General features: G+C 49.5%; 1 protein-coding gene across 1 annotated transcript; it reads left to right on the top strand.

Moving 5' to 3' along the window:
* The first annotated feature begins 6 nt into the window (after window positions 1-6).
* Window positions 7-25,056, top strand: LOC127329317 (uncharacterized). The gene is made up of 5 exons (XM_071825656.1): window positions 7-312; window positions 420-525; window positions 610-948; window positions 1,186-1,522; window positions 25,035-25,056. Exons 1-5 carry the CDS (start codon window positions 148-150, stop codon window positions 25,054-25,056), a joined length of 969 nt encoding a protein of 322 aa, XP_071681757.1. The 5' UTR covers window positions 7-147.
* Window positions 25,057-25,760: the final 704 nt, after the last annotated feature.

Raw genomic sequence — 25,760 nt, 5'->3', positions numbered from 1 at the left:
CCGGCGCGCACGGAGGGCGCCGACTCGCGCGCGCTGGTGAGGACGGAGGGCGCAGCGGGCCCGTCTGAGGGCCTTCATGTGGCCAAGGGTGCCCGGCTGGTGGCTGTGCCGTCCGCCTCCGACTCCAGCTTCGGCTCGGCAGGAACCATGGAGAGGGCATGGCATCAGGCGAACTCCTGCGAGGTACTCAGCCGGGAGGGGCAGCCTGGCACGGCGCCCATGAAGATGCTTTTCTCCGGCTATCGGGCCAGCCTCAAGACCAAGGCCGCCGAGACCCTTGCCCAGCTGGCGACGCTGGAGGATGCTGAGAAGGTGTGTTTTCTTTTCTTCTGCGATTTTCTTGTCCTGGTAGCCCTCCGAGACGTGGGTCGGCTGCCTGAAGCCGGCTCAGGTTTCGTCTAAACAACTGATTCTTTCAGACGGTTGAGGAGCGGCGCACCCTCTTGTACAACCAGGTGGTGACCAGCTACCACCGGGCCAAGATCGAGCGGGCCGCCTTGGCTCGTGAGCTGGAGGTCGTCAAGGGTGAGCTCTACGCTTCTTTCGACTTGATGTCTTATTTTCTTTTTAATCTTGGTTGGCTGATATTTCTTTCCGGCCGCCCCGCAGCTGAAGCCGCCAAAGTCCCGCAGCTGGAGTCGGATCTCCGAGCCGCTCGCGCGCAGTGCGCCGAGAGCGAGGAGGCGGGCCGATCCGCCGCCGGCAAGCTCAAGCTGGCTGAGCAGGAGCTGACACGGCTGCGCCTGCTGGAGAAGAACCACATCACCGAGCTCAACTCCCTCAGGACGGCGGAGAAGGAGAAGGTGGATGATCTGAGCCGGCGGCTGTCGGAGGTGGAGAAGCAGTGGCTTGCGCTGCAGGAGGAGGTCACTGCCAAGTCCACGGAGCTGACGGCTACCGCCAAGCGTTGGACCGACGATTTCAGCGCGCTTGATCGCGGCTTGGCGGGTGAGTGCATCTTTATGTTCCTTCCCTTTGCCGGCTTTCGGCTGTCGACTGCCGACTTTCGTTGGTAGCCGGCAGCAGAAACTTCTTATTTCTTCGCTACCCTCATCTTCGGGCTGGCGGCAGTCGGTTCTTGCCGGCTGCCGCCAGGCTTTTCCTTTTGGTTTAGGACTTCGAAAATTTGCATTTTTCATCTTATTTCGGCTTTGATGGTTTCTGACTTGCTTCTTCTTCTTGCAGCGGCCTTCCCGGAGACGCAGGAGGCGGCTTTGGCAGCCGTTGGCGTCGCGCGCGATTCCAGGAGGCGGGAAACCGGCGAGGGCAGCTCGGAGTACTTCTCCATGGAGGACCATCTGGCGTCCATGGCTGCCCGCATCGAGCCCGTCACCAAGCTCGGCTGGGAGCTGCGGAAGGCGGCCGAAGAGCTGGTGCCCATGCTGTGGCCTGGGGAGGCGGCGCCGCAAGACATCTCCGGCCTCATCTCCTCGATGGAGCAGGCGCCGGACCGCTTCCTCGACTGGAAAGAGTCAGCCACGCGCGCCGGTGCCGATATGGCGCTGTCCTTCGTCCTCTCCTGGTACAACGAGGTGGACCTGGGGCAGCTTGAGTTCCGGCGAGCCGGCGTGGAGGACAAGCTCCCAGCCGACTTCAAGGCCGCCCGCCTTGCTCGAGCCAGCACCATCGCCGACTTCGTCGACAAGACGCTCTTCGTCGCGGACCCGAACCCTCCTCCATCCGATGGAGAATACCTGGATGATGAGGAGGCGGAAGGTGTGCCTGAGGACGACCCGGCCGCCGGCTCCACTGATGCCCCTCCGGCTTAGATTTCCTGCTTTTCAGTTGTTCTTTTGCAAGACAATTTATTAAATCCCCGGGATGCCGGGTGCAGATGTAAGACAATATTATCGCCTTTTAATTATGCCACACTTTAATGTGTTTGTTAACCAATTATGTGCCGAGTTGCTTTCTTTCGACTCGTTCGCTTTTTCCCATCCACCCCACTCTTTGGCTGTGCCCTTGCCGGTCGTACGTCCGACTTGCGGTCCGTCGCCGGATCAAGAGCGGGCCGCTGGGTGAGGCCGATAGTATTTCAGTCGAACGAGCTGAATTTGGCAATCCGGCACTTATAGGAAAAGTTGCAAGTCAACTCGCTTTACTCTTTCCCTTAGTCGTTTTCGCGTGCCGGCTCCCTAGGCCTTACTCCCGCCGACGGACAGCCGGGTTGCGGTCTGTAGCTGGTCGGAAGCCGGCTGTCGGAAACCGGATCACGTTACTGAGCCGACCGCGTGAGAGGGTTCAAGCCAATTGGCGAAACAAGGTAAAGTATGCAAAAAACTTGTCGGAAACGGCGCTCTTGGCGCAAGCTTTTTCATAACTCACAAAGGGGATACAAGGGATACATACATTCCTGCTCTCATGCGTAAAATGGGCGGAGTAACCTGACATTCCAGGGACGTTTAGTCTCCTCGTCAGCCTTGTCCGGCTTGTTTTTCTTAGCCTCTTGGGCATCTATGAGATAGTAGGAATCATTGCCTACCGCCTTGCTCACGATGAAGGGACCCTCCCATGGGGATGACAGTTTATGCTGTCCGGCTGTCCGCTGGATCAGCCGGAGCACTAGGTCTCCTTCTCGGAATGCTAAGGGCTGGACCTTCCGGCTGTGATAGCGTCGGAGGCTTTGCTGGTAGATGGTAGATCTAGACTCAGCCAGCAGCCGGGCCTCTTCGACCAGGTCGACTCCATCTTCGCGAGCTTCTTTGGCTTCGGCTTCTGTGTAGAGCTTGATCCTTGGCGCGTCGTGCTCGATATCAGTCGGCAGGACGGCTTCGGCCCCGTATACGAGGAAAAATGGTGTGAAGCCGGCGAGCGATTTGTCGTTGTGCGCAGGCTCCACAAAGACACCGGGCAATTCTTCAATCCAGCAGCCGGCTGCTCGCTCGAGCGGCTCCACCAGCCGGGGCCGGATGCCGGCTAGGACTAAGCCGTTAGCCTTTTCCACTTGTCCGTTGGACTCTGGGTGTGCCACAGAAGATAGGGCCATCCGGATTCCCATTTCCCCGCAATAGCGAGAGAAGATGCCTTGGGAGAAGTTGGTGCCGTTGTCGGTGATGATGGTGTGGGGGTAGCCGAATCTCACAATGATTTCCTTGAGGAATGTGACGGCTGTGGACCCGTCCAGTTTCTTGATTGGCTTGGCTTCGATCCACTTGGTGAATTTATCAATCATCACCAAGAGATGTGTCATGCCGCCTCGCGCTGTTCTGAATGGGCCCACCATATCCAAGCCCCATACGGCAAATGGCCATGTGATGGGGATGGTTTTCAAGGCGGAAGCCGGCTGGTGTCTTTGCTTTGCGAAGCGCTGACAGCCGTTGCACTTCTTCACCAAATCTTCTGCGTCTCTGAGCGCAGTCGGCCAGTAAAAGCCGTGCCGGAAGGCTTTGGCCACTATGGCTCTGGATGAGGCGTGATGTCCGCACTCTCCTTGATGGATTTCCCGTAGGAGTTCAATCCCTTCAGCCGGCTCGACGCACCGCTGGAACACCCCACTTACGCTGCGTTTGTACAGCTGGTGGTTGATGATGGTGTAGGCCTTGGCCCTTCTCTCAATCTGCCTGGCCCTGGACTCTATCATCGGGCAGCACACCGTCGGTGAGGTAGGAGAGGAATTCTTGTGCCCATGAAGGTACGCATCTTATCTCGAATACGCTGACCAACGGGGCCTCTGCGTGGGAGCTTCCGGATTCGACTGCATGGTCGCCGGGTCCGGCTTGCTAGCCGGCGGGTTCGGCTTGCTAGCCCCCGAGTTTGGCGATGAAGCCCCCGGGTTGGACTGAGAAGTCCCCGGGTTCGGCATGCTAGCCGGCGGGTTTGGCTTGTTAGCCCCCGACTTGGGCGATGAAGCCCCCGGGTTGGACTGAGCAGCCCCCGGGTCAGCCGGCACGAATATTGAATCCGAGTCCGGTGACGGTATGATGGACGGCTTCTTGAGAACCGCCAAGGCGACACCCGGCGGGATGGCTTGCCGGGTTGAGCCAATCTTGGATAAGGCATCAGCCGCCTCGTTGTTTGCTCGTGGCACGTGGTGGAATTCGCAGCCGTCGAAGAAGCCGGATAGCTGCTGGACATGGAAGCGGTACGAGGCCATATTGGCGTCCTTCGCGTCCCAGTCGCCAGATGCTTGCTGTATGACCACGTCGGAGGCGCCGAAGCACACGCAGCGACGCACGCCACTCTCCTTCGCCAGCTTCAGCCCATGAATGAGCGCTTCATATTCCGCCACCTTGTTGCATGCGGCGAAGTGGATCTGCGGGACGTAGTCCAGCCGGTCTCCCTTGGGAGAGGTGATGACGATGCCGGCTCCCAAGCCGTTGCGCATCTTCGAGCCGTCGAAGTGCATCTTCCAATGTGTGGAATCCGGCACGGGCGGCGGTGCGCATCTCAGCCCAGTCGACGAAGAAGTCCGCGAGGATCTGCGACTTGATGGCTGTGCGTGGCTCGTAGAGGATAGTGTGGGCGGCTAGCTCCAGGGCCCACTTGGCAACCCGGCTGTTGGCATCCTTGCTGCCGATGATTTCCGCCAAAGGCGCTGTGGCAACCACCCTGATGGGATGTTCTTGAAAGTAATGCTTGAGCTTCTTGGCCGCCATGTAGACGCCGTAGGTGACCTTCTGGTAGTGGGGGTAGTTTTGCTTCGACTGGGAGAGCACTTCGCTGAGGTAATAGGCGGGGCGCTGGACCAGCTTCTCTCTGTTTCGGCTTCTTTGCGCTCCACCACCAGGACAACGCTAACCACTCGGTTGGTGGCTGCGATGTACAACAGCATCGGCTCCATTGAAGCCGGCGTTGCAAGGATTGGCGCGGTTGAGAGCACGCGCTTTAAGTCACGGAAGGCTTCATCCGCCTGCGGTGACCAGACGAACTTGTCCGCCTTCTTCATTAGTTGATACAGGGGCGGTGCCTTCTCTCCCAGCTCGGCCGACGAAGCGACTCAAGGAGGCCAGGCAGCCAGCAAACTTCTGGACGTCCTTGAGGCACTGCGGCAGTTCCATCTTCTCCAGGGCACTGATCTTGTCCGGGTTGGCTTCAATCCCTCGCTGAGAGACGAGGTAGCCGAGGAGCTGGCCAGACGGTACGCCGAATGTGCACTTGGCCGGGTTGAGCTTCATCCGGAATCTTCTCAGATTGGTGAAGGTTTCTCTCAGGTCGTCAAGGAGGGTAGGCATCTCCTTGGTTTTTACAACGACATCATCCACATATGCGTGAACATTTCTGCCGATTTGATCCTGCAAACACTTTTGCATGCACCTTTGGTAGGTGGCGCCTGCATTTTTCAAGCCGAATGGCATAGTCGTGTAGCAGTAAGCCCCGTACGGGGTAATGAACGAAGTCTTTATTTGATCAGCCGGATTCAAAGGAATCGGTGGTAGCCTGAATAGGCATCTAGGAAAGACAACAGTTCACAGCCGGCGATCGAGTCTATAACTTGATCTATGCGCGGCGGGGAAAGGGATCCTTTGGGCACGCCTTGTTCAGGCTGGTGTAGTCGATACACATGCGCCAGAGCCGTTCTTCTTCAACACCAGGACCGGGTTCGCCAGCCAGTCCGGGTGCAGCACTTCCATGATGAAGCCGGCAGCTAGGAGCCGGGCGATTTCTTCACCGATGGCCTTCCTTCGTTCTTCGGCGAAGCGCCTGAGAGGCTGCTTCACCGGCTTGGCTTCAGGCCGGACGTGGAGGTGATGCTCAGCCAACTCCCTCGGCACACCCGGCATGTCTCTTGGAGTCCATGCGAAGATGTCCCGATTCTCACGGAGGAAGCTGGTGAGCTCGCTTTCCTATTTCTTGTTCAAGCCGGCACCGATGGTGACGAACTTGTCCGGCTGCGCCGGGTCCAGGAGGATCTTCTTGGTGTGGTCGGCCGGCTGGAAGTGAGTCGTCCCAGCCGGGTTGCCTGCAGCCGGCATGTCTGTCTGCGCGGCTTTGGCGAGGGCAACGGCGTCGTGGATGAGCTGCTTCTCGGTGGCGATGACCAGCGTCTCGGGCCATCTTGGTGCTCGGCTTGGCGCAGTCCTGGGGGCGGCGGTAGTCGGCGGCTCCGGTGGTGACCCCCTTGGGGCCAGGCAGCTTCAGCTTCATGTACCCATAGTGGGGCACCGCCATGAACTTGGTCAGGGCCGGCCTGCCCAGGAGCGCGTGGTAGGGACTCACGAGGTCCACCACCTCGAACTCGATTCTTTCGGTGCGGAAGTGATCCGGCTGCCCGAACATCACCTCCAGCGTGATCCGGCCGATCGGCTGGCAGCAATGGCCTGGCACGATGCCGTGGAAGACGGTGGGGGTGGGGCGCAACTCGGCCTCCTGGATGCCCAGCTTGCGGGCGGTGTCGCGGTAGAGGATGTTGATGCTGCTGCCGCCGTCGATGAGGACGCGCGAAAAACGCACGCTGCGCCGGGTTGTGCCGATGGTGGGGTCGAGGACCATGGCGTAGCTGCCCGGCTTCGGCAGGACAGCCGGTGTGTCACGGCGATCGAAAGTGATGGCCTGCTCTGACCAGTTTAGGTACTGGGGGACCGGCGGTATGACCGCGTTGACCTCGAGGGAACGGCGCTCTTGGCTCGTCCTATCCTCGGGCTCGGAGGTGAAGATGATGTAGGTGGCGTCTTCGGCCAGATATCGGCCGCCATGGTGCACTTGGTTAGCCTCGTGGTGCTCGAGGTTGGCGTTCTCTGCGCCGGCTGGGCCACCCGGCCCGCCGGCTGGTGGAGGCGGGGGTGGAGGCGGTAGAGGTTCACCGCTTGTCAGCCGCTTCATGAAGTGGCAGTCGCGGGTGGTGTGGTTGGAGGGGTTCTTGCCGCTGTGGTACTTGCACGGCGAGTCGAGCATTTGCTCAAAGGTGTACTTCGGCTTCCACTGCCGGTCTTGCTTCTGGCGGCGGCTGCCGCCTGCCGCGTTGTCTGCCACGGCGGCTACGTGGGCGGAGCCGTACCGGCGGTCCGGCTGGTCGCTGTGACGCTTGCCGCGGTAGTTGTCCCGCCGGCTGCCATGCGAACCGCCCTCGGCCGGCTTGTGCTCAGCCGGCCTGTTGTTGTCCCGCCTTGCTGGAGCCGGTGAAATATCAGCCGGCGCCTTGCCGGCTTCCTCTGCCAGCGCGTACTTGTCGGCGATGGCCATCAAGGCGGCCATCGACTTGGGGTCACTGCGGCGCAACTTGTGCCACAGCATGGTGTTGGGCCGACAGCCTCCCATGAAGAAGCTGATGGCCTGGATCTCGTGCACGCCCTCGCAGGTAAGGATGGCAATGGAGCGGGTTTGGACGGATATAGAAAAACCAGATCCATGCCCAAATCCATCAGCCTCGCTCTGCCCCGCCCACGAAAGTATCCATGGGCATGGATGTCGCCCCAAATCCAAATCCGATGGATACCTGGATATCCATGGATATCCATACCCATAAAATTTGAGTACCATTTCAGCAATATTTCACTTGCATTTCATCAATAATAAGCTAACATGAATATTTTGGCAGCATTTCGACATTATTTTCGTAGCATTGCAGTCGTAATTATATCGACAATTCATAGGAATATCAAAGCAACAATATATCACAATAGCGAGGAGGCGAAGCAATCAACGAAGATCCACTGTCAATGCGGCCGGCGGAAGCCCTACCAGCACAAGGCGGTTCCGTGATTATTTAGAGTATAAAATCATTAATGCTTAAAGTAAGGGTTTGGTGATTTGGGCCTAAAAAGGACAGCCAATCGTACGTAAAATCACATGTGTCACTGACATGTGGGTCCCACATGTCAGTTGGATATCCATCGAATATCCATGGAGCAAAAGCTACGCCCGTGCCCGCTCCATGAATTATTGGATATCCGCCCCATGAAATCCGTGGACACAACCAATCCTTCATACCCGTGCCCGGCGGGTCGAATATCCGTGGATACCCGGATCCGTGGATAAAATTGCCATCGTGACTCGCAGGAGTTGCGCATCTCGCACCAACGCGTCAGGTACGCGCGATCCGTCTCGTCGGGGCCCTGCTTGCACATCTCGAGCTGCTGGGGGCGACCCGGCCGGCGATAGGTGCCGGTGAAGTTGCTGATGAAGGCCGCTTCGAAGTCGAGCCAGCCGTTTATGCTGCCGGCTGGCAGGTTGTTGAGCCATGTGCGGGCGGAGCCGACCAGCATCAGGGGGGAGTAGCGCACGGCCCAGCGCTTGTTGCCTTTGGCGATGCCGACTGCGGTGGAGTAGTCCTGCAGCCAGTCCTCCGGCTTGGCGGTGCCGTCGTACTTGGGGGTGTCGCGGGGGAGCGTGAAGCCTTCGAGCGTGGGCTCGTTGGCGATGCGGGGCCCGAAGCACTTTGGGCCGGCTGGAGCTTCTTCCTCCGCAATGCGGGATTCGACCAGCCGGTCGAGGCGATCTCGGGCGTCGGCGGGCTCGATGCGCGGGCCCAGCCGGGAGTGTGCCGGCTGGCGCGCGCCGCTTGTTTCTGGAGCCGGCCGGTGATGACGGCGGGGTCCGGAGTCTTGCTCCTGGTTCCGGCTTGGAGGGGGCCGGCTGCGGCCGCTGCCGCTCGGCTGGTGGCTTGGCCGGCCCGAGCTGTGCGTGGCCCGGGAGTCATGGCGCCGGCTTGGTCCTGGGGAGGCGGACTCGGCCGTGTCCCTGGCGCCTTCCCTGTCGTTGCCTGCAGCTCCACGAGCGTGAGAAGCTCTGGGGGCATTGACATACCTGGGGTCGGCGATCTGCCTGTTGGCTGCGTTAAGCGGCTCGATCCTGCTGGTCGACGGCGTAACTCTTCGCCTTCAAGGCGGTTCAGCTCTTCCGCGGCGGCTTCTGCCGCGCGCATGTTCTTGTCGGGCGTGTTGTAGACGGGGAGCTCCATGGACGGAGCCGGCGAAGGAGCGCCGTCGCGGGCGATCTCAGCGCCAAGGTCGCGGCCCCTGCGGCGGATATGGCCGGCTCGGCTTGGCTCGTCGCCGCCTGGAGTGAGGCCGTGGGCGCGGTTGTACTCGCGCTGGGTGATCTCCATCTGGCGCTTAGCAGCAGCCAGTTCTTCGGTTTGCTTGAGGAGGAGCTGGCGGTGCGCCTCCAAGTCCGCCTCGACGGCGGTGGGATCTCCGCCAGGCGTGAGCGGGGTGCTCAGTTTTGCCCGGACTGCATCCAGCCGGGACGGTGGTGGTGGCGCTTTCGGGCCCGAGCCGGAGGCGTTGGGGTCGATGTTGCGCTCCAAGCCGGGGCCGCGGGTGCGCGGGTTCTTCTCGGGGAGCTCCTCGCCAGCCATCATGACTTGCACGACGGCGGGGCTGGCGGGAGCGCTGCTGCCGGCTCGCGGAGGAGGGCTAGCGCAGCGCAGCACCTGCCGCGGGTAGCGCGGCGGTGCGACGGTGGCGACGTAAACGTCGAAGCCGCCGAAGGAGATGACGCTGCCGCCGGCTGGGAAGGGCCGGTCAGCGAAGCAGCCAGCGTTGTCGCTGATGCAGTTGAGGGAGCCGAATCTCCAGATCAAGCACAGGCGACTCGCTCGCCGGTGGTGATGGTGAGGCCCGTCCGGATGAAGACACCGGCCGAGGATGCTGAAGGCCCCACGGTGGGCGCCAAATGTCGTGGTATCGTCACGGCATATGCCATAGGGTGGCTAATCGAAGTGGTTCCTGAGGGATCTCACGGCGGTATCCGGAAGCGGGTATGGGCATGAGCGACACGGCGACGTACCCAGGTTCGAGGCCCTCCGGTGGAGGTAAAACCTCTACTCCTGCTATGAGTGTATATGATGATCACACGATGCGGTGGTGCTCCTAGAGCTGTGTCCGGCTGGCCCGAGAGGCTAAGGAAGACGATGGTCTCTCTCACGGGGCAGCTACGTAGGTAGGTGAAAGCAATAAAATGATCGATCCTCCTCGCACTAGAGGGGTAGTGCGGCTTATATAGGCACCGGCACTTTACACATAAGACCCTATAGTCTACTGGCCGGCTTGGCCGGCTTCGGCTTCCGCTCCTTCCCGAGGTGGTGACGTCAGGAGTGGTTGAGCATCGTGGCCTGTCCCATCCGGCTGCCACGGTCGGCGGTATGGAGGAGGTGTCCCTGTCGCCGTCAGCCACCGTAGCCGCACGGATCGTCGTAAGCTCTGACGGCCTGTCCAGCGCGTGGCACTATTGCTCCACAGTGCCCCGCGCTTTATGGAAGATGGAGTCAGCGTGGACTTTGGGAACCCGGATCACCAACCCGGTTCCTTCGAGTGCAAGACTCGCCAGCCTCGAGTCGGTCTGAGGTACAAACCCCAGTCGGATATGGCTTGTAGAAGCCGGCCCAGCTACAGCATTGGTGGCCGCAGCCAGGCCGACTAGGACCTAGAGCCAACCGGCTTCCGGACCAGCCGGCCACGGCGCCAGCCGGCTGCTCCTCAGCCGGCCTTGCCGCGAGCCGGCCAGTGGCCAGCCGGCTGCTCCGCGTCCATTGCCCTATCCGGGGTCTTCCCCCCGACAAAAGAGAAGAGATTGGGAACCGAAAGTGGGAGACATGGTTTATTTAAAGGTTAGCCCAATGAAAGGACTTAAGAGGTTCGGAGTAAAAGGAAAATTAAGTCCTTGATATATTGGACCATTTAAGATACTCAGTCAGAATCGAGGAACAGCTTTTGAGTTGGAGTTAACGGCACAACTAAGTCAAGTTCATAATGTGTTTCATGTTTCACAACTCAGAAAGTGTTTGAAGGCACCGGATGATCCCATTACATATGAAGAAATAGAATTGCAATCTGACTTAACTTATGTGGAAAGACAAGAAAAGATCTTAGAAGTACAGTGGAAGAAGTTAAGAAACAGAGCAATTAAATACTGCAAAGTTCAATGGCAACATCATCCTGAGCGAGAAGCAACTTGGGAGACGGAAGAAGAACTAAGGAAGTCATACCCCGAAATGTTCAGGTACCAATCTTAACTTTGGGACGAAGTTTCTGTTAAGGGGGAGAGGCTGTAATAACCCAGAACATAGGAACAACGAAGGGTAGATTTAGAAATGGGATGTGCATTTCAACGCAAAACGGGGGAAATTTTCGCGCCTTATTGCAACTAAACCTAAGAGGGATCGAGGTTCTCTCTCATTTTGCACTTAGGGTTAGGCAATGTGAGTTAGGGAAATTTCGACATGATCTCTTTTGTATCTTGTACTTTGAGGGAATGATTACATTTGATAAGTGTTAAACATTTAACTATAAACATCACACAATATAAACAATGAATTTAAAATTTCAAACATAAGATATAAATTCAAATCACTTTGAAATTCAAAGTGAATATCAAATACAATATATAATCAAGAATATAAACATTACATAATACAAAGCTCATAAACCAAAAACTTGAGCTTTATTGATATACAACACATATACAAGGTCTTTACAATATTCTTGATACAAGAATTGAGACATAATTATCAATATAAAGGAAAAAGGAAAATTACAAGTTTAATTCTAAACTAAACCTAAACTAAGTGGCTTGAGGATGATCTTCTGGCCATAGCATCATTCAACCCTGCAAAACAAAAACAGAAAACAAGAACTAGCCAGAATACAAGTGTTAACACAAAGTTCAGTTTGGACAGTTAGCAAAATAACACAAAGTTCAGTTTGGACAGTGAAACTGTCACAGCACACTTGTGCTTGTCCAAAATCCTGGACAACACAAGATAGACATAGGCAGACCCGGAGAGCAAGCCACGGGGCTCAAGTTTCACCATATGAAGGCTGTTGCTAGGCAAGCAACAGCAAGGCAATGCAAGGGGTGAGTCATAAAGTAAATGAGCTTGTGTGTCATGGCTAGGGAAGAAGTAGAGGCCATATAAATAGCACACAAACCCTAGAACCATGACAGTCGACCACATTTGCAAATCACCAGGTAAGGGTGAAGCAAGAACAAGCAACAGTTCATCCAGTTCATACTCAAGAACAGAAACCAACACAACGAACTTAGCCACCAGTAATCATGGTGACCTAAGAAGATCAACCGGTTCTTGGAGGTGAAGGGCTGTGCACAATGTAAACCCCAAGTCTGCATCAACCAAATATTTCACACTAGGAGCTGGAACAAGGTATACCAAATACCTGGACAGATCCAATGGATCTGATCCATCGCATATGCATGAAATAAGCATGGGATGAGCAGATGCTCATATGGGTAGATCATCACTTGGTTTTTCACCAAGGATTATCGCCGATCAAAAGCTACTAAAAATAGAAAGCATCTAGGTACGGATCTTGTACACCGAAACTAGCACACATGCACGGATGCACACCATAGCCGGATCACATGCACGAGATAGCACCAGTAGATGAATTGCAACGATTAGCAGCTAAGACTACACAGTAAATCCTAAGCTATGAACCATCAGTAAACCCTAGTTTTCATCAGGCAAACATATTGGCATTCATATCAAGTATGATTCCCAAATATGCAAGCAAAGGTTGAGTAGCCACAAGATCCAACTAACTAAGTGAGCAACCAATCAGTAGCAAGGCTACTGAGGTCACATCACACTTAGCATCAATTAAAAGGAAGCCAAACATAGCACATCATTATCCAGGAATGGATTCAGATTCAATTGCTTGCTAAACACTCATGAATAGCCAAATCATTTGCAAGCAAGTCATTTAAATCATTACTGCATAAGCAGTTCATCATAATTTAATTAATACAAGCATGAATTTATCACAGATCCATGCTAAGCAATCGACATAGCATACTATTAAGCAACACAATTTAATCAACGCAACATAGCCATCGAGCAAGTCCAGTAGCTTGAGTAAGCAACAGCATAGTGATGCTTGAGCATCAGCATCACAAGGGAATTGAATCACTTAGCCACAGTATTAATCAGTAAGCCATCACTAACAATTAATTGATCAAATGGATCAATTGAATCAAGTCAAGCTACACAGGGAAGTTAGCCGACAAGCAAGGAATGATCCAATGGATCATTGGCTTGCATAGGAAGCACTGAAGCATATCACAGGCACCACTGGCACACACACAAGTGTCACTGATGCATCACAAGCACACCTAGACAAGCAAGCCATAATCAAGCATAGCATGGCATAGCAAGCTTTTGAGCAAAGTACAGTAGAGCATGGCAAGTACAGAGCATGCTAGGAGCAACAGAGAAGCAAGCACAGCATGAATAGCAAGCAAAGCAACATGGGTCAGTACCGATGGCGGTAATTTGGCCATGAGCTTGCAGTAGACATAAGCACAGGAAGATTGCGTAGCAATAGCATGTCTCTGCGTGATCACAGGACCACCAGAGAGCAACAGAGCATGAGGAGGAAGAAGAACAGTAACAAGGGGAGGCGCACAAATATGGAGAAGAGGAAGAGGAAGTGCAGCAACTTACTTGCGCCTGGAGGAAGAAGCTAGGGCATGGCGAGGCAGTGCTCGCGCGGCCCTAACAGCTGCAAGTCCAGGGTAGGCGCCGACGTTACGCCGGCGAACCCAAACACGAACCAGCACCACCGTAGCAAGCACCTGAGGCGACGGCACGAGTACTGCGAGCAGCACCCGCGCCAAGTCAACCCCAGGCGCGTATCCATCGTCGGCGAGGACGAGAGCTCGCCGGAGTTCGTCGAGGCGAATCTCCACGAGATCCAGAACGGAGGCGATTCGCCAGTAGAGGAAGCAAAGGGGAAAACCACGCGGACAGATCGATAGATCTGCACGCGGCGGTTCCGAATCGGTAGGTGGCTACGGCGGGGAAGCTCGGAGATGGCCGGAGCGAGGCGGCGGCCATGGCGGCGACGCCATCGCCAGAGCGTCGCGAGAGATTAGGGTTAGAGGTGAACGAGAGAGAGAGGGCCAAGTGAGTGAGAGAGGTGGGCCGTTCGGTGCCACCGAACCCAAAAGGGATTAGCCTTATTGGGCCGTCCCTGGGTTTAGGTAAATGGGCTGGGCCCAATATGGGTCCAGGGGGGTATTTTGGTCTTTTAACATTTAATAAAAGGCCAGAACTTTACAAAATTTTAATAAATCAAATACAACTCTAAAAATCCATTAAATTTTGGATTAATGAATGAAAAATAAATCTGAACAAGAATAAAATATGAAATGAATTTATGAGACAAATTCAAAATTATGAATTTTAAGAATTTAAATAATAACTTGGGATTTTAAACTATTATTTCCTTGTAATTAAAATTCAAGGAAAAATATCAAATAAGTTCAAATACTTATTTTCAAACATTTCAAAATGAAATTCTACTATTCCAAGTCATTTCTATTGGAAAAGGGTATTTTTCCAAGAAAAATACTATATTCCTTTTTATTCCAAAAACTATAGAGGTAACTCTATGATTTCAAATTATTTTTGGAATGATTAAGGAAATCACCAAGTAAAAATAGTTTTACTTTGAATTGTTGTACTCCGTGTGAATTAAAATGGTTTATACTTTTAAATCAATTGCAAGTTACCGTCAAAGACATAAATCTTAAACGCAACCCTAAATTGATATAACTCAACGGGGTAAAGGGATTCAACATAAAATAATACATCCATGATTGCATTATTTGGATTTTATAACATTGTCCTTACCGGACAATGATGCTTCTTACAGAACCCGAGGTCCAGGTTCCATCAACTGCATTGAACTGCACTATCTCGCAGTCCACAGGCAAGTTCACCCTTGCTCATGTCAACTTGAGTATTTTCTACTACTTTAATGCAAAGCTATATACTTATCATTCCTACATCGCAAATGAAATGTTACTTTCCAACTATGAATATGACTATGTGGCTGGCAATGGAACCATGGTATGTGTTGATATGGTGGAGGTTCCATTGCAATGGGTTATATCACCCTAGGATTAAATTACCAATGTCGTCCAGTGATTCTAGCGCCGTACAAATCGCGTTGACCATGAGATCTATAATGGCTCTGGGGAAGCCAGTCGTATCTTTTCCCTTCTGCACGCCAATGGATTGGTAGAGCCGGCGGGGTGTTGGAGGCACTGCCGTAGGTTGGGATAGCCTTTTAAATCCCCATCCATTAGTGATGATGGCTCTACGATCTATGAAGGATTGTCCGGAGTACACCATGAGTAAAGCCGTATTATCGGGGGAAGTCTACTGGAGGTGTACGGTTGGACAAAAGGGTGGATTTGCAGTCGCGGAGAAGGCGGTGTGGGCTTGGATCTTTATACCTGGCCTCACACCAAAGGAAGTGTGAACAGGGGCAAGTCCCTGCGGATGGCAAAAAGGGTGAGATCTCTTGTGGGAAAAGTAACGCACCTCTGTAGAGTGTATCAAATTGTGGTTGTCACTCCTTGTTCCGGGAAGTGAACTACGAACGCGGCAGGAAAGGAACTCCATGAAGTTCTAGTCAACCTGTGAAGACTGACGGGCATAGTTTTCATAATAAAAGCAACCTTTTGAAGAAATGATTTCAAAAACATGCATTGACCTGCGATTTCCTGATCAATGGTCGTAGCTAGTGCATCAAACACCTTTTTATTCTTTTAGAACTTGCTGAGTACCCCTGCACTCACTTTCTTTCGACACCCTTGCTAGACTGTGATCCGGAAGTGGAGGCCATCAACGATGGAGCACCAGAAGGAAGTTACGAGCTGGTCTACGAAGAACCTGATCTTACCGGCGGAGTGGAAGGTGTAGACTATGGGATAGTCTACGGACCAGATGACACGGAGGTGGAGGAGTAGTGACATACCCTAGCATCATAGAGCCGAGCAACGTAGAACTTACCTAAATAAGTTGTTGAGCTCTCTTTATATTTGTTATGAGTTGTAATCGTACTTAAGTAGTACCTTAGGGTGTTCTCATAGGACCTGTGAGAATACCAACTTGTTAAGACAATGTATGTAATAAAGTATGGAGTGTTATGACCTGCAATGTTTCTGTTGTACCACTCTGAGGGATATGGCAAATTATGAAGAAGTCCCTTCGCAAAGATCATATCAACGACTTGTATACTACAACATGCAGTGGTATGCTGGGTCACCGCAATTTCCTTAATCATTCCAAAAATAATTTGAAATCATAGAGTTACCTCTATAGTTTTTGGAATAAAAAGGAATATAGTATTATTCTTGGAAAAATACCCTTTTCCAATAGAAATGACTTGGAATAGTAGAATTTCATTTTGAAATGTTTGAAAATAAGTATTTGAACTTATTTGATATTTTTCCTTGAATTTTAATTACAAGGAAATAATAGTTTAAAATCCCAAGTTATTATTTAAATTATTAAAATTCATAATTTTGAATTTGTCTCATAAATTCATTTCATATTTTATTCTTGTTCAGATTTATTTTTCATTCATTAATCCAAATTTTAATGGATTTTTAGAGTTTTATTTGATTTATTAAAATTTTGTAAATTTCTGGCCTTTTATTAAATGTTAAAAGACCAAAATACCCCCCTGGACCCATATTGGGCCCAGCCCATTTACCTAAACCCAGGGACGGCCCAATAAGGCTAATCCCTTTTGGGTTCGGTGGCGCCGAACGGCCCACCTCTCTCACTCACTTGGCCCTCTCTCTCTCGTTCACCTCTAACCCTAATCTCTCGCGACGCTTTGGCGATGGCGTCGCCGCCATGGCCGCCGCCTCGCTCCGGCCATCTCCGAGCTTCCCCGTCGTAGCCACCTACCGATTCGGAACCGCCGCGTGCAGATCTATCGATCTGTCCGCGTGGTTTTCCCCTTTGCTTCCTCTACTGGCGAATCGCCTCCATTCTGGATCTCGTGGAGATTCGCCTCGACGAACTCCGGCGAGCTCTCGTCCTCACCGATGATGGATACGCGCCTGGGGTTGACCTGGCGCGGGTGCTGCTCGCAGTACTCGTGCCGTCGCCTCAGGTGCTTGCTACGGTGGTGCTGGTTCGTGTTTGGGTTCGCTGGCGTAACGTCGGCGCCTACCCTGGACTTGCAGCTGTTAGGGCCGCGTGAGCACTGCCTCGCCATGCCCTAGCTTCTGCTTCCAGGCGCAAGTAAGTTGCTGCACTTCCTCTTCCTCTTCTCCATATCTGTGCGCCTCCCCTTGTTACTGTTCTTCTTCCTCCTCATGCTCTGTTGCTCTCTGGTGGTCCTGTGATCACGCAGAGACAAGCTATTGCTGCGCAATCTTCCTGTGCTTATGTCTACTGCAAGCTCATGGCCAAATTACCAGTTACTGGTACTGACCCATGTTGATTTGCTTGCTATTCATGCTGTGCTTGCTTCTCTGTTGCTCCTAGCATGCTCTGTACTTGCCATGCTCTACTGTACTTTGCTCAAAAGCTTGCTATGCCATGCTATGCTTGATTATGGCTTGCTTGTCTAGGTGTGCTTGTGATGCATCAGTGACACTTGTGTGTGTGCCAGTGGTGCCTGTGATATGCTTCAGTGCTTCCTATGCAAGCCAATGATCCATTGGATCATTCCTTGCTTGTCGGCTAACTTCCCTGTGTAGCTTGACTTGATTCAATTGATCCATTTGATCAATTAATTGTTAGTGATGGCTTACTGATTAATACTGTGGCTAAGTGATTCAATTCCCTTGTGATGCTGATGCTCAAGCATCACTATGCTGTTGCTTACTCAAGCTACTGGACTTGCTCCAGTGGCTATGTTGCAGTGATTAAATTGTGTTGCTTAATAGTATGCTACTGTCAGTGCTTAGCATGGATCTGTGATAAATTCATGCTTGTATTAATTAAATTATGATGAACTGCTTATGCAGTAATGATTTAAATGACTTGCTTGCAAATGATTTGGCTATTCATGAGTGTTTAGCAAGCAATTGAATCTGAATCCATTCCTGGATAATGATGTGCTATGTTTGGCTTCCTTTTAATTGATGCTAAGTGTGATGTGACCTCAGTAGCCTTGCTACTGATTGGTTGCTCACTTAGTTAGTTGGATCTTGTGGCTACTCAACCTTTGCTTGCATATTTGGGAATCATACTTGATATGAATGCCAATATGTTTGCCTGATGAAAACTAGGGTTTACTGATGGTTCATAGCTTAGGATTTACTGTGTAGTCTTAGCTGCTAATCCTTGCAATTCATCTACTGGTGCTATCTGTGCATGTGATCTGGCTATGGTGTGCATCTGTGCATGTGTGCTAGTTTCAGTGTACAAGATCTGTACCTAGATGCTTTCTATTTTTAGTAGCTTTTGACTGGCAGTAATCCTTGGTGAAAACCAAGTGATGATCTACCCATATGAGCATCTGCTCATCCCATGCTTATTTCATGCATATGTGATGGATCAGATCCATTGGATCTGTCCAGGTATTTGGTATACCTTGTTCCAGCTCCTAGTGTGAAATATTTGGTTGATGCAGACTTGGGGTTTCTGTTGTGCACAGCCCTTCACCTCCAGTGTCTGGTTGATCTTCTTAGGTCACCATGATTACTGGTGTCTAAGTTGGTTGTGTTGGTTTCTGTTCTTGAGTATGAACTGGATGAACTGTTGCTTGTTCTTGCTTCACCCTTACCTGGTGATTTGCAAATGTGGTCGACTGTCATGGTTCTAGGGTTTGTGTGCTATTTATATGGCCTCTACTTCTTCCCTGGCCATGACACACAAGCTCATTTACTTTATGACTCACCCCTTGCATTGCCTTGCTGTTGCTTGCCTAGCAACAGCCTTCATATGGTGAAACTTGAGCCCCTGTGGCTTGCTCAGTGCTGGTCTGCCTATGTCTATCTTGTGCTGTCCAGGATTTTGGACAAGCACAAGTGTGCTGTGACAGTTTCACTGTCCAAACTGAACTTTGTGTTATTTTGCTAACTGTCCAAACTGAACTTTGTGTTAACACTTGTATTCTGGCTAGTTCTTGTTCTCTGTTTTTGTTTTGCAGGGTTGAATGATGCTATGGCCAGAAGATCATCCTCAAGCCACTTAGTTTAGGTTTAGTTTAGAATTAAACTTGTAATTTTCCTTTTTCCTTTATATTGATAATTATGTCTCAATTCTTGTATCAAGAATATTGTAAAGACCTTGTATATGTGTTGTATATCAATAAAGCTCAAGTTTTTGGTTTATGAGCTTTGTATTATGTAATGTTTATATTCTTGATTATATATTGTATTTCATATTCACTTTGAATTTCAAAGTGATTTGAATTTATATCTTATGTTTGAAATTTTAAATTCATTGTTTCTATTGTGTGATGTTTATAGTTAAATGTTTAACACTTATCAAATGTAATCATTCCCTCAAAGTACAAGATACAAAAGAGATCATGTCGAAATTTCCCTAACTCACATTGCCTAACCCTAAGTGCAAAATGAGAGAGAACCTCGATCCCTCTTAGGTTTAGTTGCAATAAGGCGCGAAAATTTCCCCCGTTTTGCGATGAAATGCACATCCCATTTCTAAATCTACCCTTCGTTGTTCCTATGTTCTGGGTTATTACAGCCTCTCCCCCTTAACAGAAACTTCGTCCCGAACTGAAGATTGGTACCTGAACATTTCGGGGTATGACTTCCTTAATTCTTCTTCCGTCTCCCAAGTTGCTTCTCGCTCAGGATGATGTTGCCATTGAACTTTGCAGTATTTAATTGCTCTGTTTCTTAACTTCTTCCACTGTACTTCTAAGATCTTTTCTGGTCTTTCCACATAAGTTAAGTCAGATTGCAATTCTATTTCTTCATATGTAATGGGATCATCCGGTGCCTTCAAACACTTTCTGAGTTGTGAAACATGAAACACATTATGAACTTGATTTAGTTGTGCCGGTAACTCCAACTCAAAAGCTGTTCCTCGATTCTGACTGAGTATCTTAAATGGTCCAATATATCGAGGACTTAATTTTCCTTTTACTCCGAACCTCTTAAGTCCTTTCATTGGGCTAACCTTTAATAAACCATGTCTCCCACTTTTGGTTCCCAATCTCTTCTCTTTAAGTCGGCGTAACTCTTCTGACGACTCTGAGCTATTTTGAGTCTATCCCGGATCACCTCGATGACTTCTTGTCTCTCCTTGATGTAGTCCGGTGTAAACTCCTTGTTTTCTCCGGTTTCAAACCAACAAATTGGTGATCGACACTTTCTTCCGTACAATGCTTCGTACGGTGCCATCTGGATGCTACTCTGATAACTATTGTTATATGAGAATTCCGCTAAAGGTAAATGGTCCTCCCATGAGCCTCCAAAGTTCAGAGCACAAGCTCTAAGCATGTCCTCAAGTATCTGATTGGTTCTTTCGGTTTGTCCTCCGGTTTGTGGATGATAAGTTGTACTGAAATCCAGCTTGGATCCCAAAGCTTCGTGTAGTTGTTTCCAAAATGCTGATGTGAAAATTGAACCTCTATCTGAGACTATCTTCTTTGGTACTCCATGCTTACTCACAATCTCCTTCACATATATATCCACAAGCTTTTCTGCAGTATCTTTTGTGTTTACGGCTATGAAATGAGCGCTCTTGGTAAGTCTGTCCACTATTACCCATATCATATCCTTCTTCTTACTAGTCATTGGTAGACCAGTAACAAAATCCATTCCGATTTCATCCCATTTCCATTCCGGTATCGCTAGTGGTTTGAGTAATCCCGCAGGACTCTGATGCTCTGCCTTCACTCGTTGACATGTATGACATTCCGAGACATATTGTGCTATTTCTCTTTTCATGTTGTTCCACCAGAACATCTCCTTCAAATCCATATACATCTTAGTACTTCCTGGATGTATTGAATAAGGGGTTTCATGTGCTTCCTTTAATATGATTGTCTTCACTTCTGGATCATCCGGTACACAGATCCTTTTCTGGAAGTATAATGAATCAAAATCCCCTAGATGGAATTCTGATGGTTTTCCTTCTCCGATCCTCTTGATTTCCTCTTGGATGAACAAATCATCCGCTTGCTTTCGGATAATCTCATATTTCAAGTCTGAGTACATCTCATCCATAATCCTCATGGTTGCTATACTTCCCTTATCATCACCTTGAATAAATAAAATCTGAGCCTCCTCTAGCTCTTTCCGAAGTTCCTTTGGAATCTCCCATTCCGTAGGTTGATTCTCGGTACTCTTCCTACTTAGGGCATCTGCTACTACATTAGCTTTGCCTGGTGTATAGTTGATCTTAAGGTCGTAATCCTTAATCAACTCTAACCATCTCTTCTGTCTCATGTTTAATTCCTTCTGGGTGAAGAAATATTTCAAACTTTTGTGATCGGTGTATAACTCACACTTGGATCCATATAGAAATTGTCTCCAACTCTTCAGAGCATACACAACTGCCGCTAACTCTAGATCATGTACTGGGTAGTTGTGTTCATGTGGTTTCAACTGCCTTGATCCATAAGCTATGACCTTCCGATCTTGCATAAGAACACATCCAAGTCCATTCTTGGAAGCATCACAATACACCGTGTAATCCTTTCCAGGTTCAGGAACTGCTAACACCGGTGCTGTGGTTAACTTATCTTTTAGTGTTTGGAAGCTGGCTTCACACTCATCTGTCCACACAAATGGAGTATTTTTCTTGAGTAACTTGGTCATTGGTCCTGCAATCTTCAAAAATCCCTCTATGAATCTCCGATAATAGCCTGCCATACCAAGAAATCCTCGTATCTCCTTAGCATTTTTAGGTGATTTCCATTCCAATACGGACTGAACCTTGCTTGGATTCACCGCTATGCCTTCTTTGGTTATGACATGTCCAAGAAATTCAACACTATCTAACCAAAATTTGCACTTGCTAAACTTCGCATATAGCTGATGTTCCCTCAAAGTTTGCAGAACTATCTTCAAATGCTTGGCATGTTCTTCTTTATCTTTGGAATAGATTAGAATATCATCTATGAACACTATCACAAACTTGTCCAAGTACTTCATGAATATCTTGTTCATCAAATTCATGAAAATTGCTGGTGCATTTGTTAGTCCAAATGGTACAACCAAGTATTCATGGTGTCCATACCTTGATACGAACGCTGTTTTTGGTACATCCTCCTTCTTGATCTTGATTTGATGGTATCCTGACCTTAAATCTATCTTCGAGAAGACTCCTGCTCCTTGAACTTGATCAAAAAGGTCTTGGATTCTAGGTAAAGGATACTTGTTCTTGATAGTTACATTGTTCAAATTTCTGTAATCTCCACACATTCTCTTTCCTCCATCTCTTTTATCCACAAAAATCACTGGTGTACCCCATGGTGACACACTTTCTTGAATGAATCCCTTCTGTTCTAACTCATCAATCTGAGCTTTCAGTTCCACTAATTCCTTCGGCCCCATCTTATATGGTGGTTGTGCTATTGGTGCTGTGCCTGGAATCAGATCGATTGTGAATTCTATCTCTCTATCGGGTGGCATTCCCGGTAGTTCCTTAGGAAATACATCCTTAAACTCATTCACTACAGGAATATCTTCAATTCTCACCTCCTTCAGACTATTGAGTTCCAATCCAATCTCCAACTAACTGTACTTATCTCCTTGGAACACTATTCGACCTCCGATGGAGTTGCGAAGTGATACTGTTTTGTCTCCACAGTTAATCACCGCTCCATTTTCTGTCAACCAATCCATCCCTAGGATGACTGATATGTCCTTCATGGGTATGATGAATAGGTCCGCGAAATACACACAGTCACATATGGTTAGGACTTGTGCTTCTTTCACGTGGGTTACTAAGATCGTTCCCCCCGCGGATAGAACAGTTATAGGAGTTTCTAACTTAGAACATCTAAGCCCGAATTTTTCCACAAACTCCAATGCAAGAAATGATGTGGTTGCTCCAGTATCAAATAATACTTTGCCAGGATGAGTAAGAATGCTTAGCGTACCTAAGACTGTTTGATCCGACTCTTCCGCTTGTTCCAAAGATGTGCAATTCAGCTTTCCATAAGGCTTTCCCCTCTTGTTGTTGTAGTTGTAGTTGCGGTTGTTGTTGTTGTTGTTGCGGTTGTTGTTGTTGTTGTTGTTGTTGTTTCCACCTCGTCCTCCAGAGCTCTGTCCGCTCCAAGATGCCTTGTTTGGACACTCTGGCTTGATGTGTCCTTCCTTCCCACAACCATAACAAATGATCCTGGGTTTCTAACAATCCTTCTGCAAATGACCCTTTAGGCCACAATTATTGCAGATGATTTGGCTGATTGGGTTCTGGTTCTGACCTCCCCGGTTGTATTGGCTACCAGTAGTAGGTCGGTATCGGGGTTTGAAACTCCGATCAGGTGTTGGTTTACTGATTGGGTACTTCCTTGGCTCTATACGAGCCCTCTTCCTCCTATCCTCTTGGACTTGCCGGTAATCATCCTCAAAAGTGATTGCCGAGTCAATCAGTTCCTGGAATTCGGCAGTCCGTGCCAACCTCAGTTGCATCTTCATGTATGGATTCATGCCTTTCATGAACCGCTTCTTCCGCTTCTCCTCTGTATCTACATCCTCAGGTGCATACCTGGATAACCTGTTGAAATCCTGAACATACTGCATGATGGGTGCAGTATTCTGTCTTAGTTCTTCAAACTCCCTCTTCTTCAGCTCCACCACGCTGTCCGGAACATGAGCATCCCGGAACTTCTTCTTGAACTCCTCCCAGGTGAATACCTTATCTGGAGGGTGTACTGCTACAAGGTTCTCCCACCATGACGCTGCTGGTCCTGACAACAGATAAGTGGTGTATCTAATCTTCTCCTCATCGTTGCAACCAACGGTCTTCAGCTTCCGTTCCGTATCCATAAGCCAATCTTCAGCGTCCATTGGTTCTGGAGCTGATGTAAATGGTAGTGGTCTTGCATTTTGGAAGTCCGATAGTGTTACTCCCTTGCCTTCATTACCCCTATCATTGATGACGTGGGTAAAGAAATCTTGCATGTTCTTGCTCTGGCTTTCCTGGTAACGCCTCCTATCTTCCTCCATTGACCTCATATACTGTTGGAAGTCTGGGTGCATCATTGGGTGTGGTGGTGGTGGTGCGTTCTCTGCTCTAGCTGCTGCATCTGCCTCCTCTTTCTCTCTTGCTTCCCGCTCTCTGCGAGCCTCTTCGGTTTCTACCAACGCCATTTCCCCCTAGTCCTGTAACAAAGAGCGATTACTCATAATTACACCATGCAAATGCTTTCTGAGCTCAACTCAATGCCCAGAACTAGTCACACAATGAAATCAAGAAGCAAATACAAAACAAACATTTATTATGCATATACTTTGTATAATACATAACACACTCACAAACTTATATTACATGTGGTATATATAAACCACTTATTTGGCTCAAAGCCCAAGCCAACGGGAATTTAAAATACGCTCTATTACAATACCACCTAGATTACTTTATTCTTCCTTGGAGCTCTACTCCTCGTCATCATAACTCGCCTCCGCGTACATCCCTGGGGTCCATCCGGTACAGCGGTTTGTCCTCCGAACACCGTCCGGAATGAAGGTCCTTCCCGTAGGTATGTAGTCTGAATCGGACGAAGTGCCGAGACAGAGATCTGTCATGCCAAAGTAGCTCGATAAAGACTCATATATATCCCCAGTGGAATACAGCTCATCTTCTTCTGTCATCCATGTAGGATTCCTATTCACTTGACCCCTCATCTTCTTCTTCTTCTTTTTCTTGGTTCTAGAACTCTCACCTACGACGTACTGGGATGTTTTGGGTAATCCCATCTCCAAATCTAAAGAAATGGAGTTGGTATCTTTCTCTTCCTGCCCAAAGCTCTGGTTAACATTCTGGTTAACCGCGCCTCCTTCATCCTCTGACTCACAAGTGATGGGTTCTCCTTCATCTCCAAATGGTTCCCCGAAACGCCAACCAGTCGAGTTCTCGATTGGTGACTCCGAGCAGTTTAGGTTCCTGGAATCATCTCCCCCGTATCCAGACTCATATGATGCTGACACATGTGGATAATGTGGGACAAAGTTGGGTGTGAGTGGATCTTTATGGGATAACTGGTCATCTACATAGCTGTCTAGGCTAAAGAAAGGTGTAGTGTGTTGTGGTTGTGCCCTCAAATCACTCATCCGAGTTTGGACTTTATCAGGGTCCGTGAACTCAGCTAGCATGTGGTCAATCTCACCTCTCATCTTCATGTGTAAAAGGTACATCGTGGTCAATAAAGACTTACAGCTATCCATGTGCTGTGCTGCAGCTACAGGACTTCTGCGTGCTAACACCAAATGATTCAGAGTGGGATCCTCATCTTCCTCGGCATGAGGTATATGAGAAAACTCTGAACATAGCAGTTCTACTGACTTATGCTGCCTTATCTCAAGGATTGCCTTGAATAGGCCCATGTGGTAGGCTGTGGTGATAGTTTTGGCTTCTCCGTATGGCATTATACGACTCTTCAGCAGTTTTGTCGGTAATTGGACCGATACCCCGCACTTGGCTAGGATTTTCCCATCATAGTAGGTATACTTGATAACAGGTATCCGTGGATCACAATGAAGTTCCTTCAGCATCCCACACAGGAGAGCTGTTATTGGTCCATCATAATCACCGAGCCATCCCTCAACCTTCCTCAAAGTCCTCTTAGGAAAAGTGTTCGCCATTATGGCTGTATACAAAAGCAGAATATCTATTATATACTAAAAGCAAAATAAGGGTGTTTTTCGAGGCACCAGGTTAATCCACATATGCTTAAAAAATATAAACCGGTGATTTTAATTTTAACGTCTGAGATTAAAAGATAGGAAGTGTTACGTATAACAATATAGGTGTACAAAAATAGACTGGCACGTAAGCTCCATATATCTCACGAAAAAAAAGAAAAATAGGAAGTCCAAAAGAAAAATGGGTACCATATGAGGTCCGTGTCATGTGGAAAGAGGATCTAATATTTTGATAGTTAGAGTTTGGATTCAACACTACACAG

The sequence above is a fragment of the Lolium perenne genome, chromosome 2 (genome assembly GCF_019359855.2).
Source record: "Lolium perenne isolate Kyuss_39 chromosome 2, Kyuss_2.0, whole genome shotgun sequence".
NCBI classification, from domain to species: Eukaryota; Viridiplantae; Streptophyta; class Magnoliopsida; order Poales; family Poaceae; genus Lolium; species Lolium perenne.
Note: the sequence above shows the minus strand (reverse complement) of the source record. Positions and strands in the feature narration are given on the sequence as shown.

What these genes read in the sequence shown, in the direction of transcription:
- LOC127329317 (XM_071825656.1), top strand. Translation starts at nt 148, where the DNA reads ATGGAGAGGGCATGGCATCAGGCGAACTCCTGCGAGGTACTCAGCCGG. An exon ending in GCTTGATCGCGGCTTGGCGG is followed by an intron (nt 949 to 1,185) that starts GTGAGTGCATCT and finishes TTCTTCTTGCAG; the next exon opens with CGGCCTTCCCGGAGACGCAG. An exon ending in CTGTCCTTCGTCCTCTCCTG is followed by an intron (nt 1,523 to 25,034) that starts GTACAACGAGGT and finishes GCTGTGCTGCAG; the next exon opens with CTACAGGACTTCTGCGTGCT.